At 39.5% G+C, this 16,692-nt stretch overlaps 1 protein-coding gene and 1 non-coding gene across 2 annotated transcripts in view; both read right to left on the minus strand.

Annotated features, from left to right (window-relative positions):
• The window catches only part of shtn2 (shootin 2), a 10,410-nt gene extending 5,689 nt beyond the window's left edge, over positions 1-4,721 (minus strand). The window contains exons 1-8 of the mRNA XM_064343767.1: positions 4,461-4,721; positions 2,779-2,828; positions 2,393-2,453; positions 2,205-2,299; positions 1,907-2,081; positions 1,623-1,720; positions 1,434-1,515; positions 660-754 (exon numbers count right to left, since the gene is read on the minus strand). Of these exons, the coding sequence (XP_064199837.1) occupies positions 660-754; positions 1,434-1,515; positions 1,623-1,720; positions 1,907-2,081; positions 2,205-2,299; positions 2,393-2,453; positions 2,779-2,828; positions 4,461-4,518 (714 nt within the window). The 5' untranslated portion in view covers positions 4,519-4,721. The remainder of the gene's footprint in view (positions 1-659; positions 755-1,433; positions 1,516-1,622; positions 1,721-1,906; positions 2,082-2,204; positions 2,300-2,392; positions 2,454-2,778; positions 2,829-4,460) is intronic.
• A 4,358-nt stretch (positions 4,722-9,079) lies between these two features.
• trnas-gcu (transfer RNA serine (anticodon GCU)) lies at positions 9,080-9,161 on the minus strand. Its single transcript has one exon. It is a non-coding gene; the product is annotated as a tRNA-Ser (tRNA).
• Between the last annotated feature and the right edge of the window lie 7,531 nt (positions 9,162-16,692).

Below are 16,692 nucleotides of genomic sequence, written 5' to 3' on the forward strand. Positions count from 1 at the left end.
CTGAACAAAAAGGCCCGACCGCCCACCCTGCGAACGTTTCCTGCCCCTGAATGAGGAAGTCCCCTCGCCCTGACCCCGTGCGTCCTCCATTCACGCCACATCAGGGGCCACAGTCCCTCCTGCCTTCCTGGGGCCGCGGGTGAGTTACGCCAATTAGCGAGAAGTGTGAACAGGTTTCCTTTCAGCAGCCAGAGTGCGGTAAACAAGAGGAGAAAGATCAGGGGAACGGCCGTGGTGCTGCTGACGGGGGGGGGGGGGGGGGGGTGGAGCTTGTGGACAGGGGGCGGAGCTGTGGCTCTCACCTCTCTGTACTACTCCAACAGAAGAGCTCACTTCCTCACTCTGAGGATATAAAAGCTCTATTGATTCGGCTGCATCGGCTAAGGCCTGGGAGGTCTGCTTGCACCCTGCTCAAACTCCATGACTGTTTGGCTGAGGCAGCTGGTCACCATACCAAGGTATATTTTGAGAAATAAGACCACAAGTGAATAATAATCCATTGACAATGAAATCTACGTCATCAAGACACACACACACCCACACACACACACACCACACACACACACACACACACACACACACTCACACACACACACACACACACACACACACACACACACACACTCTCTCACACACACACACACACACACGCACGGTACCTGGTGGGCGAAGGCCTCAGCATGCTGGCGGAGCCCCTTCTCCATCTGCAGTCTCTGGGTGATGTCGTTGAACTCCTGAGCGGCCCGTTGGGACACTGCACACAAAGATCAGGCTACGCTGTAGTCACATCCACACACATCCACCACTCTGCATTGCTCAAATCCTGTTATCAATTACTAGCTATCACCATGGATTTTGTTTTTGACTCACAGTCACCACTGAGAATTTATCAGAGAAACCTTGGCTGCGAATGGCCGGGGTGGTTGGGGGGTGGGGGGAGTGGACCAGTGGAGATGGAAGAAATTCATTACAGAATCGCTGTGAAATTTCAATCAATTATTCAGACCTGACATTTATATTGTTCGTTCGGGACCACAAACCCGACCTGTACAAATATTTTAAAAACGCCCACCTGGCAACCCCTTCTATTTTCTCACCTGTACAATCGGTATGTAGCTGCTGTTTGTGTGTTAATCTTGTGCAAAAAACCCCTATCAGAGGGTGATTGGATCACTGCCCCACAGAGGGCAGAGTCAGAAGTTAGCTACAGTTACCATCATGCAAACAGGAGAAATTCAGCCCACCCACAGACAAGAATAGACATCGGGATGAAGCCTTTAGGAAATGAAGGTGGTGAAAAAAGGCCACTTCTCTATGCCTTCCAACTGGTATTACAAAGGAATTGACACTTGACCATTCTGGCAGTGACCTTACTGTCATACTGTGGGTCAGGCAGAAGCAGCACGGGCCGTTAGAAGCTGTGAACGACTCACCTCTTTTCACTTTGTGCATGGTTCTGCTCTGCCTATTGAACCTCCTCATCATGGCCTCCCTCTCCTCCCTCTCTACAGCTAGCTGAATGGAGAGAGAGTATAGGGTCAGGAACACACACTTGCACACACACACATACACACGTTACTTTATGCTTCTACAGACTGCATCCCTTGTTCTGTAGGCATTACCTGTTCGTTGAGTTCGGCCTGCTCTCTCTTCAGCGTCTCCACCTGTTCAGACAGCTGCATCTTCTCCCCAAGGAGCTGGTCCAGAGAACTCTGCAGGTCTGAGACAAGGTGGGGAGCTCTTGCATCAAGGTCTAATACTAATAGTACTGTTCGTACCAATGTCACATTTACCACCCCTTGTCATGTCCACCTACCTGTACACAAGCCGACACTAAAGCTATCCTTGAAATATTATTGTCTTCTAATGCCCCCAAGGTTTCTAGTGCTGCTAAGGGTAACCATACCTCTGATCTGGGACTGCCATTGCAGATCAGATGCCACACTGCTGTCAGAGATCTCTCCTGCCCCAAGGTCATTTTCAAAGTCAAGCGTCAGAACGTCCAGATTTTCAGGAATCTCTGGGATCAGCGGCAGCAGGGCTTGGCTCCTTCGCTTCAGAGCTTTGTTCTCCTTCGTTATCTGGCCAGAGGACAAAGGTAAGAGTGTCAGATTACTAGGGGAGATGGGAGTGGCTTTGATGACTACATTCCCCTTCAAAGCTCTGAGTCACCCTCAACAGAAGCACTGTTATGAGCCACAGACCTTCAGTGCGAAGGCCTCAGCGCTCTCCCGACACGAACGCTCGATGTGGAACTGTATCTCCAGGGCATCCATTTCTTTCAGGAGCTGTGCAGACACTGGACAGACAGAAACGCAAGTCCACATGCAAAGTTCGGGCCACAGTAAGAGTTCGTCCGAATGTGCAGGAATGATAAGCGTCACAATTTTACCCTGTTCAATCTCCGTCAGCTTTTCGGTAGCCTCATCCCTCTCCTTCGCCAGTATCTGACACTGCAGGAGAGAGGTATGCAGACACACTGAGCGATTCCGTAGGACAGATCATATAGGACACATCAGAATGTTGTGAGAGGTAGTGTAGGGTGCACCCAAGAACACTTGCCAATTTTGTAAGTGGCCAAAATTCACATTTGGTCAATTTCATGCATCAATTTCCACACACGCTACAGGAATTTGGACCTATTCCACTGAAAAACACATTTGCTGGTTTGTGTTCACCAAGCTGTATTTACTGCTTAAATGTTCTTGTAATCTCATTACAATTAATATAGGGACAGATTTTATCAGGTAGAACATGAGTCACGTTAAAATCAAAGACCTGAATGTCTTCTTCATCTTCAGATGAGTAACTGCTTTCCTCGTCAGAACCTGTCAAACGCAAACAAACATTTTATGTTCTTGAAAACCAAATTTTCCCAAACTTGGACCTGAAAATTGCATTTGTTGGCTTGTCCCATCGACGACGCAGCGCAACTTCTTCCGTCATTTTGGGATGGTCTGTGTCCACTCAGCTGTGGGCTGCAAGCCGACGCTTCTCACCGGTGCAAAACGCTAGCTGAGCGGTGCAGACACTGAACTGGAGAGCCGAATATCATGTGCAGACGGAGCAGTCGTCCTAGCAAAGAGGTTGCCTTTGTGGACTGATACCCTGCCTCCATGTGCGATGGCTATCCATTATTACGCATTGCCCCGTGGGGCGGGCGGCCACTAACAGTGTTAGCACCGCCAGGGCGTGATTCTCAACTACAGGGTGTGTCGCTATGCTGAGAATGAATGTTTCAGCTATTATACACTCAGCAGCACCCCCCGCAGTATGTGTCAATACAACATTCATTTTTTTTATTAAAAGGAAATCAATCAGCAGAAAGAAATAAAGATATGCATTCATTTACAGGATGTGTTCCACCCTTCACCACTGAACACTCACTGGTCACTGTGCCATGCCAGTTCCTACCCTGCCATTAACAGCTTAACAGACTAACCCACTGGCCCACCCAAACATTTTGTACAGTACATTCTGTGATGATGTACGCTACACGCAATGCAATGCCAATATTTATAGATGGTATGTGTGAATTTCCGCAGGTGACATTTTTGGTTTTGATATGTGTGTGTGTGTGGGTGTGTGTGTGTGTGAGTATAATAGAGACACACCAGAGAGAGAGAGACTTCTTATTGGCTAGTGAGTAAATGTGCACATGCAAAATGTCTAAAAGGAGAACTGAACTTCCTTCTTGGACCAGGAACGATTTGGGAAGTGAAATTGAAGGTAGTTTCTATGTGGAGAGGCCTATTTCCTCCTGTTGAATAACATTTTTATCTGCATGTATATCTGAATGAGCATGACTTGCCAGAACATAAGATGCATGGTGCAATGTTGTAGCTCTCAAGCTCACAGGAGATTGGACATCGAAAGATTCAGGTTGATTTCCTTGTTGGGGACCTGTTGTACCCCTGAGCAAAGTTATTTCTCTGAACTGCTTTATTAAATAATTTCCCGTAGCTGGATATGGAAACATGATGCCAAACACATATGCAAATATGCAGCTGTAAATTCCTCTCTGCAAATAAATAGTTTTATTGCACTGCATTACCCTGGTGATTTATATTCTCTCTTCACCCAGCATAGGAATAATCATTTTAAATCCATCTACAAGACAGGAACACTGGCTGTGACCACTGAATGATGTCATCAAGAAATCATCAATAGAAGAAATACCTTGTATTCTTCACAAGAGCTGATGAAAAAGTGGGTTTGCATGGACAAAATATTCAGATAATTCTGATATTAACATTACTTGATCATGAACAGATATGAACTTCCGACTCATTCCAATCTTACCACAATGCATGTTGCCCTCAACTTTGAGTTATTGCTTCCTTCCCCTCAAAATTTCCTGTAACAGTTATGTAATTTCTGGCAGCCACTGAACTTATCTTTCCTGTGCAAATAGGCATCATGGTTTGCTTTGTGGCACCTCAAATCGGTGCCTCTCTCACCTGGACTCCACACGGTCGAGCTGGTACAGAGAGCCGGAGGTACCGGGTTCGAAGACATCCTAATGCGAGCTGTCCGTTCACGGAAAAGCGACCTTCGACTGTTCTGGATGTGCTTCAATTGCTCTCAGTTTCTCTCCTCAAGTGAGTCTGTTCAAGCTGAAATTAAGTCACGGTTCACAGAAAAGGGAACTGAAATATGGTGCAGTCGAGGCCTGCTCGGTCTCATCTGACAGGACGGTGACTGCAAGATGGGTTCCACAGCCATTTCTTCTTACACGCAGCACATCGCGTGATGGCCTCTGCACTGCTGTCACTCAATTTCAGGTTTGATCGTCTGAATCTGACCTAATCCCTTGTCATTTTAGATAAATCCTTTCCCACATTGAAGACTGGAGGCAATAAGTTAATAATTGAAGGCATTCCCTGGGAATGCTGACTACCGCCCCCCCCCCCAACCCTAACGCCAACCCCTCCTCATGCCCCCCCCCCCATGCCTGATCCTCTAACGAGAGCTGCGTCGTGAAGGGGTTTGCGATATTATTACTATTTCATACTTTCTTTCATTTTTCGTCTTTCTTTCATGTTTCGTTCATAACAGTGAGATCAGTTTATGTTTAACCAAGAAGATGGACATTCTTCTCTTTCTCTTGCCCTGAAAGAATTCTTAACTGACTGTGAAATGTCAATCCAGATTTCCAGTAAACAACCCTTCGAAGAGCAAATCTTTTGGAATTTTTTTTCAAAATTCCAAGTCAGTGTTCTAGAATTCCATTGCTTTCTATTACCGGTAGTGATTCTTACATCAGCATTGCAATGTTCAGTTAAGAATATTTGTGATCTTGCACCTAAAAGATTAACTGAATATGTAACCAACATTGCTCTCAACAAAGAAACAAACCCTTAGAATTCTTCAACCATATAAGTTGTTAGATGCCTTACTGGTTAATGCACTCACCATCTCTGGAGATAGATGTACCTCTTGATCCATGTTTGCTGCGATAAGCAGCACTCCTCAGAGAACTGAATCATGGGAATTAAGGTGATCTACACTGTCTGTGCTCTTGGATCTCATCTTGGGAGGTTGAATGATGTGCAATACATGGGAATTCCATAAGGGGAAAAAAATTGCAGTAGAGCACGCAAGGTAGCTGTTGTCATAATGAGAGTTGACATTTCTTAAGCAAGGAGAGGGCATGCATGCATTTCATTGTCTATTGTAGTTCTACTACAATGAATGAGAAGCTCTTTCACACAGATGTGGTTCCTGGAGGACTAACATAACCTCCACTGGGCCTGAAATAAAAAATTTATAAAATTTGAGATTAAAGTTATTGACACAATATAAGAATAGAAAATGCCATTTATATGTGTCATGCTTTGCTGTGCTTTTACCATTTGACTAGGGGATTTGTATTTTTCTTGGGCTGTTGCATTATCTTTGCTGTCATGCCTGTGCCAAGTACAGCCACTACAACTCATCCAGAACACTGCTGCCGACTTGTCTTCAACCTTCCTAAGTTCTCACATGTCACTCCCCTGCTGAGGTCATTCCAGTGGCTACTGGTTGCTGCCAGGATCAGGTTCAAAGTCCTGACCCTGGCCTACACTACAGCTGACAGGAGAGCCCCCACCTACCTACAGGACATAATTCAACCCGATATGCCAGCTTGACCATTATGCTCTGCTGCAGTGGGGCGACTTCTACTCCCTCCCAACTGGGGAACAGGTTCTCACTCGTCCAACCATGGAGTCTCTAGCTCCCCTGTGGTGGAACAAGCACCCTGTTCCTCTACAAACCACTCGGTCCCTACCCATTTTCCGCCGTGGTCTGAAGACGCATCTCTTCAGGCTGTACCTGGAGTAACTATCGCTACTCTGCCGGTCACTCCCAATCTAGGATTGCTCTTATCACTTGTATTCTTCCATCTTGTTCCTCTAGCATTTTTATGTTACACTTGTATCTCCAGTATTTACAATGCACTTGTATCATTATTTTAATGCTATAGCTCGTCACCATGTCTCCTTCATGTTTGACCTACCATAACATTCTGACCCATAACTTTCGGACTCGATGGTCATGGTTATGGATGACTGTTGCATAATGAGTATTGTAACTTACTGGACCTGTGTATTGTAGTTGCTCTAATGACCTCAATATGAACTGATTGTATGTCACTTTGGATAAAAGCATCAGCCAGATAAATGCAATGAAATGTCATAGACTGAGGGATAGACTGGCAGCTGCTGATGTCACTGATACCTTTGGCATCAGCAGTGTAAGTTGTGTTAGGCAGTCCATTGCATACGTGATGCCACTCTGAGGTTGGCACTGAGAAAATCTACAGGGGGCATTTCAAGTAGTTTCCCACTGAGCCCTACGCTGTGGGGTTACAATAATAATGTGAAATTGGGTGAATGATTAGATTAAGCAATGCAGAAAAAGAGGGTGAAGAAAAAAGTCACAACAAAAAAAGTTCCTTTCTTGGCAGGAACATCAGCCCTTTATTTTGGAGCATTGGGGAAAAGGAAATGTTGCTGCACATGGAAAATCTGGGATTTTGGTGGAACCAGTTTTTTTCTGTGGATTATAACTGGTCTTTTTCTGGGGAATTGTCATAACATATCCCTGCATTCACCAGGCTAGCAATATTAACTGTAGGGCCTGATTTACTAAGATGTTTAGCATGTGCAAAACCTTTTAGAACACGCAATACCAACAACAGGACCAGTGATTGGTCATGGTATTTGTTTTGCACCAATCATTGGTTGCATTATTAGTTTTGCGCGTGCTAAAAGGTTTTGCATGCTGAAGGTTTTAGTGAATCAGGTCCATAATGTGATGAAATGCAATGTAAAGTAATCACGATGAAAAAAGATTTTGCAGTATGAATGCATGGAGGGAGATGCATTTGGAGGTGGAATTAGAAATGGAATCTGCACTTCCTTTAATTAACCTCAGTTACATTTGAAAGCCTTTTTCTTGCAGCTATGAATCAATGCAATTTTCAAATCGCTACTGACAGACATCAATTTGCTGTAGTTTCAGATGTGCTTCCAATGAATAAATCAAACCAAATACAGCTCAAGTAATAATTCACACCTTTTTACATGCATTGATTGGAGGCAGTAGGTTATTCGCCACCCCAGGCAAACAGATAAGTAATAATCTGAGGCATGCAGACAAGCAGCATTCAGGGCCAGAACAATATTTCATGCAAAGGTATCCAAACACACTACAACAAAAATAAAGCAAAGAAAAAAGTGTATTCTAGTGCTTAAATATTCAACTCTTAAAGCTAGTATTCAAAAGGACAGTAAAAGAAGCATAGCGGTTGTGTACTGTAGGCTGGTGGTGTCTTACAAATTGTCCATAGTCAAAAGAACTCGGCACACTCTGAGAAGCCATCTTTAAATGTTCAAAAGTGTTTGTCAGTCTTTCAAAGTAAAAGTATCTACAAAAATAAATCTTTGAAAATTATTTATCTATTGAAATATTAAGAAATTGGATATATTTCTATAATAATTCAAATAAGGTCTATGGCAGGGAGGGCTCATTTTTGTACTTAAAATGAAATGGGAAGAAACACCAACTTCCCTTCTTAGTACCTTTCAGCTTCATTCACATGTGACCAAAGACAGATAATTCAAACTCCACTTCAGCATTTCAACAACGTATTTGAAAAATAATGTAGTGTTGTTATAAGTGCAGATTTAAGTTTTCTGTGTCATGTGCAATACCTGCATTCCTTTATTCATACATTGTAGGAATAGCATTGAAGGCAATTGCTAATTTGCCAGTGTTCTCAGAACAGCTGGGCCTACATTACGTCAAGCTGCATGTTTGAGTCACTCTTCAGAAACTTCCCTTAGAACTACAGACTTGATTCCAAGCTGTAGGGCTTCATTACAAACCAGAACAACCAAACTGCAAAATCAAACCACTTTAATTCATCGTTTTTTATACCCCCACGCTCTTCAATTTTTATGGAAGTATGTATGGAGCAATGATAGGAGTTGGAACCCCTTCAGATTTTCACATTAATTTTAAGAAGTGCATGCACATGTGCATGCAACCATGAATGCATGCATTTAAATGAAATAATGAATTAAAATATTGTTTAAAAGTGTATATTCAATGTTGCCTGAGTACATTCATTAGTCCAAGTGACACATTACAAAATTTGTTTTTTATACGGGCACCTGTATAAGATGCTAATCTGTCAAGCACAACTTTACTGACAATAAATAAATAAATAAATAAATATTCTATTTGGACAACAGGATCGTGTTCTTCACCAGAAAAAAAATGGCTTAGTCCAGTGTTGATTTTTAAGATGATAATTATATAGATAAAAGAAAGCGTCACAATATGAAACAATGCTGCACATAACACAGGCTATACTTATATTTGTTTTAATATTGTCCATACAAAGTGATTCAAAAAGAGAATCGGAAAAACGAAGTGCAGAGAGTTGCAGTAATGTTTCAAACATAACAGGGTTTGCATTGACTCTACACCAGAATGCAATACACTCAGTAGTGTATCAAGTATCATTTTACTGGGCTTAGAGCAGGAGAGAGTAGACAGCAAAGGTATGTAGATCCCAAAACAACAGGGCCGACGAGGATGGGATTCGAACCCACGCGTGCAGAGCACAATGGATTAGCAGTCCATCGCCTTAACCACTCGGCCACCTCGTCACGCATGGCATGGAACAGTATTCATTCACGGAAACAATACACAAAAATCAAGGCTTGAGTATGCTTAAAAAGCACTTGGAGGGTTCAGCGCGAGGTGGCATTTAAAACGCAATAGGCACGGGCTCAGGTATGTCTACTGTGATTATGCTGGTTTATTATTAGTAATGATATTAGTAATGATCGTGTTGGATAACTTTGATATTATGAAGATGCTAATAATAATAATAATAATAATAATAATAATAATAATAATCATCATCATCATCTGCACAACAAAGTTCGCTCCAGAGCAATAAGGATTGACTTAACTAATTCTTGATCAGCTAGCTGAGACTAAAGCGCAGCCAGGCCCGTGAAATGATGAATAATCTTAATTGTATGGCAAAGTGAGGATGGGAAGACTGAATGACAAACATAAACACTTCAGAAAAGAATATACTTTTTAAATTTACAGATATGACCAACATAAAATCATAGAGCTGAGCCATTAAATTTTTTGTTTATTTATTTTTTTATTTTTTTTATTTTACCAGTTTGATGTAGCCTATTGGCCTACTCATACCCTTACATATGGTCTTATAAATATTAAGACGTTACATTAAAAAGACCATGCGTCAAGTAGGCTACTGTCTGTAGCAACTCCGATAAAGGAAAAAGAGTAACCGACATGCGGAAACTTCATGAGACCAACGATTCAATTTCACTTCTCCCAGTCCGATACTGCCCGTGAATTTGAAAGAGGTGAAATTCACCCAGCGCGCGGCCGAACTTTGTTTATGTTTCGTTCGACAACGGAGTTTTGTTATTTTGAAAAATGCGCACCAAAATTTGCTACATGGACCGAACACCCAAATGTACCTATATTAACCTGATTATAACTTTAAAATTAAATATAAGTATTATATGTTACTAAATAAATAAATAAATAAATAAATAAATAAATAAATAAATAAATAAATAATTATGAAGTATAAGTAGCCTACAGTGCCATGAAAAAGTATTTGCGCCTTCCTGATTTCCTCTGTTATTTAATATTTGTCAGATTGTCGCACTGAATGGTTTCAGATCTTTTGACAAAATGTAACATTAGTCAAAGGGAAACTGAGTAAACACAAAACACATGTTTGTAATTATATCATTTATTTCAAGAAAAAAGTTATGAAAAACCCATATCACCCATGTAAAAAATGCATTGCCCTCGTAGTTACTCAATCAATCAATTAACCAAAGCTAATTGATAATTAGCTGATTGAAGACAGTCAGGCTTGCAGCCAGCCCTACTGAATCTAAACCTCACTCATATTGCTATTTGTAAGGCTCTGGGACTCCACTGAATCACAATGAGAGCCATTATCTCCAAATGAAGAACACTTGGAACAGTGGTGAATCTTCCCAGGAGTGGCTGGTCTATCAGCATTTCCCCAGGAGTGCAGCGATTTTCCATTATTGAAGGAACCATAAATTCTGCTCTGTACCAGAAAATTCTTAAGAAGAATGTCTGGTCATGTATCTGTGAGCTGAAGCTGAAGCTGAAGTTTAATTGATTTATACAGCAAGACAGTGATCCAAAACACAAAAGCATGATCTCATCTGAATGGTTGAAAAAACACAAAATTAAAGTTTTGAAGGAGAAAATTTAAAGTCTTGACATGAACCCTAGAGATGCTGTGGCAGGACTTGAAATGAGGTAGCCCACGCTCGAACAACCTATCAATTTGTCTAAATTAAGAAGTTCTGCAAAGAAAAATATATAAACCTAGCCTAAGATAAAATGACCCTCAATCAGGTTGTTTAAAATTTTAAAGTAAGTATCATTCTTGGAAGTATACATTGTCCACAGCTTTTCTTGCCAGGCTTGAGTTCCAGAGTGACGGCCATGTAAATGATCTGTTTTAAGGCTTTCATACAAAGACACGCAATGCACTGACCAGACATTTATTAAAATAAATAAATATATAAAAAACATAATTCCCTACATAGAACATATTAAGTACATTGAACATATTTATTTAACTTCAAGGATCGTATCATTTTACAAAAAGAATTGCAGTTCTGCAAAAAAAGAGTGGGCTAAAATTCCTCCACAGCGATGTGAAAGGCTGATATCAGATTACAGGAAGTGTTTGGTTTGGCTCCAGTTATTACTGCTGCAGGTGGCGCAACCTTTTCATTAAGTTGAAGGAGGTAATTACTTTTTCACATAGGTGATACGTGTGTTTGATAACTATTTAATTAAATAAATAATAATTTTATTTATGTTTACCCAGGTTCCCTTTGTTACCTTTTGTCAGAAACCATTCAGTGTGACAAATATGCAATAATAGAGGAAATCAGGCAGGGGTTGAATACTTTTTCACGTTATTAAAAATAATGGGAACGTTCTATATATAAAATATGCATATCTACAAAGCATAAATTGACTGCAATTATTTCCATAAAATAATAGTACAAACAATACCAGCCAAAAGTGATTGGATACAAATAAAAATATTACGAATTTGCTTACAAGTTTCAAACGAGCAACAAATGTGAGCATGCATAATTACAGGAATCAGGAGAGTAGCCATCGAACTCTATTGATATATTCTACAGGCACACTGAGAAATTTAAAAAAATCCGTGGTTTAAATGAGCTTGTTCCGAACAACCAAATAAATAAATAAATAAATAAATAAATAAATAAATATGGAATTATTTTTTTTATAAATTATTATATTGACATAAGGTTGTATGACATAGCATTGACCTATCCAACATTTGGCAAAGCGAGCAACGTAAATAATCTAAATTAAAAAAATGACTGAGACTATCCGATAGGTTAACTTAAAGCCGATAGCAAGATCAAGAACATAAGAACAGCAAAAACGACAACAATCAGGGTAGTAGGAAGTGTCTGTTACCATATTGATATGCAACACGACCATCAATGGTCTTTTGTATTTCTATGTAATAATAATAATAATAATAATAATTATTATTATTATTATTATTATTACAAAAAAAAGGAACATCAAAGTCAATATTTTTTAATCAGTCTCGGAATACAATATAATTTATCCAAGTCGAATTTGTCCAGATGAACTAGCCTACAGAATTGGTAGCAGAATTAGATAAATAAAATTTGTCACATTTGTTTGAATATATGCCAATAACTTCTATGTTATCCTTTATTTCCCAGTAATTTTACATATATATGCAGCCTATGCAGCCTACTAACAGCAAAGTAAAAAAGGAATTTAGAGTGCGGCCAATGTCAAAGAGATTAAATAGGCTACCTTGATTCATAAGCAGATGAACTGGATACTTTTTCAGGTTTATTATTAGATTATCTAAGTATCGGTGCATCCAAAAATGTTATATTTGATTTGTTCAAATAATGCTTACTTTCTTTGTTCTAACAAGATATTGATCTATCCTGACCATAGATACAATAGATACAAAATAAAATGAAGACGTGCGGCAAGGGCACGAACATGTGCAATTGATTACGTTTGGTTTGAAAGTAACCGCTGAACACAAATTCCTTGCACACTAAATTCAGATTGCTTCTAAAAACAGAACATAATTCTTAAAAAACAACGAAAAGGTGCTGTTTAATTTTTTTAAATTTTTTAAAAAATTTTAATGTTCTCAATCACTTTTACACAATTTCAAAACGAAAGTAATTATCAGGGCTCGGTTTCAAAATAAATTGCACCCGTTGTTTGAAAACTACGTAAAAAAAAAAACATTGTGTTGATAAACAATGCAATAAAAAATATTGACCTGGCCTAAGATAAAACGACTTTCAATGTGGTTGTGTAAAATTTAAAAGTAGGTATCATCCTTGAACTTAAACATTGTTCACTGCTTTCCTTGCCAGACGATCTGGCTTGAGTTTCAGAGTGACGGCCATGTAAATAATCTGTTTCCAGGGCTTTCATACAAAGACACTCGATGTAGCCTACTGACCAGATATGAACGAATATGAAGGCATTTTACGAAAAATAAATAAATAGGCTAAATAACCATATTCCCTTATCACCATATGGAACATATTTATTTACCTTCAAGGATTGGAACTTTTTGCAAAAAAAAAAATTCCCGTGTGTTATTTACACATACATCTCATTTGAGCGGTAACGTGGAACCTACTTGTATGGCTTCTCGTGGATCCCATCTATTCTCAAAGGAAGTCCATCGATTTTGAGCAAATATGTTTTTTCCCAGTCCCGTTAATTCCTTTCATCACATACCACCAGCGTTGTGTGTAACAATTATTATCTATATAACGCTACAAATCGCTTATTTAGTCATTTATCATTTATTTGTATAAACATTTGTTCAAAGAAGAAACAGAAAGAAAAACTCCTTTCAATTTATTTAATGTTGTGTTCTGTCAGTTCGCCAATTTCGTCTCTTCACTCGATGTAAAACAATAACATAAAGACGACGACCAACAAAAGAGAATTAATGAATGCATTACAGGCATTTAGCCAGTCAAATGATAATCAATTCTTACCATTAAATATAGCTCATAAATTTCAACTCTGTTATTAACAAGATTGTGTTCTGCTGAACAGACAGAGAGCTCTTTCTGTACTTAGACAAGCAGATCAGGTTTAATCCAACAATGTTCAGGAGGTATGAACAACTTAGGTATAAGGCATAAAAGGAAACTCAGATTTCATCTGTTTAAAGTAAACGGAGATCTGAATGCATATGTGATTTTCTGTGCAGTCCCCAGAAATCCAGTGTTCATTTAAATATGTTTTGTTGCAAATTCCCAGGCTTCTATGGGCAGAAGTATTTCACATAACCAAGCTCTGAGACTTGAGCACTGTAATGGCAGTATATGTAATGGTCAAATGAGCTTGCCCCCCCCCCCCCCCCACCCCACCCCACACACAAACACACACATACAGGGTAGACACAGGTGAGTCCAGAACAGAGGGTCGAGCTCACGCTGCATTGTGACCTGTTCACCTTGACATTCCTTCATTAATGGCAGTGCAATGGTATTTTCTTGGCTATTTGGAGTGAAGAAGAGGGCGAAACTGTCAAAATGAGGTCTCCAGCAGGCCATAAAGAAAATCACACCTCCTACAAGGCAGTATCCCCATCAATGTACCGAGAGACTGGATTTATTGAGGTCAGGCAGAAGAGTGTCCCACACCACCCACTAATGCTTTCAGCTGCTGCCTGCTTTCCTCAGAGTTATTTCCATAATTGTGACTCAACCCCACTTTTTTCTACTATTTACACAAGGCATACGAGACTGACAAGGTTGATTGGTGGAACATTTCCATAGGAAAATAAACGTTTTCACAATGACATGAAAGTGAATCTTTTTGGAAACTCTAATATTGATAGACCATGCAGTCCTACACAAACAAATACTTAAATCATGCCACATACATACTTGAATAAAACAGTTTAGAAAAAAAGAAACATGCATTGATAGTATGTATTAATAGCAATTAATAAATTATTAATGATTATTAATTTAAAAAAGCAAATGATAAAGTGATCAGAATGAGTTTAGAAATAAAATACAAAAAATAATTAAATATGTCACTCACAGTGTTCCTTGTTGGTGGTTTGAGTGCTGAGGCAGTGACCATCCACTGGCCCAGCCTGTAGGTGGAGCTATAGTCCTGTGTTAACTAACCTGTTGCTCTCTTTCTCTGTCAACTATAGCATGGGGCCCCTACCTGTTTTCAGAAATTGATTTAACCCATAACAATGATATTTACTGTGTATGCATTGTGCACAGGCTTTTAGCTTTATAAGGATTTTAAAATTTTTGTGTTTTCCCTAATTTTAAAATTTTAAGCATGAATTTACAGTAAGCGGGTAGATAGAACTGTTAATCAAGATTCATTCATTTAAAATACATATAAAAAGTCATGATGTATTTCTTCCATTTTGGTTTACTGAAATGTTAAAACTAGCCCATACTTGTTCCAGATACACCAATCCCATTTTAATTACTGAAATGTCAGGGAAAAAAATTAATTCGTACCAAATCACAGTTTTTTCAAGGAGATGTACAAACAATTACTTTAAATTTAAGGACTCCATTCAGCAAAAATTATCGAGATACATTTACAGTGTGGCATGCATGACGTGTGACATGACTTTATGAAAGAATATATTCATATATTCAAGAGGATATTTAGAGACAGAATATTTTCTGTGTGCGTTACAGTCCATTCTGGGCATTTTGAAGCTGCAGTAAAATGGAGGCTGTACCACTAGCACTCTCACAGGGTAATGCAGGTAATGGAGTTTCACCACAAACAGCCTGTTGCTGTTGCATTTCAGCATCACCTACAGCTGAGTAACTGGGGGAAACTTTGGGATGATTCCCTTATATTGGCCTGCTATAAGATACAGAACCTGAAGTACTTTATTAATTACACTGAGTCCAACAATTCAGTGTCACATTACAACTAAATATTTGATGCAGCATTTCTGTATAATTCAAGTACTTTATTTTTGCAATTTCTTTGAATAGCATGCAATGTTGTTCAGCTTGTTTGTGTTTTAAGTAATTTTTCCCTTAAAATTGGAAAGTGAAGTAGAAATATATTTTTAGTTTTTCATCATCCCTCCTTATTCTGATTTAGTTTTTTATCTCCTGTATAGTTTTAATTATGTTTTATGTACACTGATTTACATAATTTTATCCCTGCACCAATATTTCTATAATTGCAAACATATAGATTTGATATAAACACATGCATCCAAAAATACCTACAAATAGGAAAGGTTATCCATTTACAATAATATATCTTATTTTATACACCTGGTTCTGTGAATAATCAATACATTGCTTGGTTAATTCAATTAAGATATTTCACCAGCTAATTCCATTCTGTGGACAGAGCACTAAAACAGTAATGTAACTGTAGAAGTGAATGAAAAAAAAAAACAGCGCATGGGTTAAGACAACTACATCACCGGACAATGCCCGGTCTAACGTGAGAACAGTGACAGAGGAGGAAACTGTGTGGGCTGGTGCAAAGTGGTACAGACTATGTCTCACATTGATGATGTCAGAGGAAGCTGTCTGGGCCAGCACAAAGCAAAACTAACAGACTAGCTCTGTCTCGGGCTGCTTTTGTGAGACAAAACTGTCTGGGTTGGCACAAAGTGGCACAGAATGTACGTAAGTGACTCCAAACAGCTGCTGTGTAACACAAGCTATTCAGGAAGCAGCCAAGAAGAGAGGGAAGGGTGCTTTTGGTGCTTACTCTTTTAGAATTTTAGGATAAATTCTTTCCTCAAAGTCACAAAGGTACACATGCGCATTACAGTCTTTGTTCACAGAATGGAAAAGTACAGTGACAAAGAAACAGCTGAGGAGCTTAAAGAACTTGAGGCCTGTTATCCCTGGAATTATATTTTCCCTCAGATGAATCGGCTCCATTTACACACACACGGGCGAATGATCGGCTCGTGCCCTCCTGCGGCCCCTCATCTTAGCTGGGAGGTGAGTGGTTCTCTGCTCTTTGCAACAGGCAAGCATTTTGCCTGGCGGGGAGCCA

The sequence above is a fragment of the Anguilla rostrata genome, chromosome 7 (genome assembly GCF_018555375.3).
Source record: "Anguilla rostrata isolate EN2019 chromosome 7, ASM1855537v3, whole genome shotgun sequence".
Lineage (NCBI taxonomy): Eukaryota > Metazoa > Chordata > Actinopteri > Anguilliformes > Anguillidae > Anguilla > Anguilla rostrata.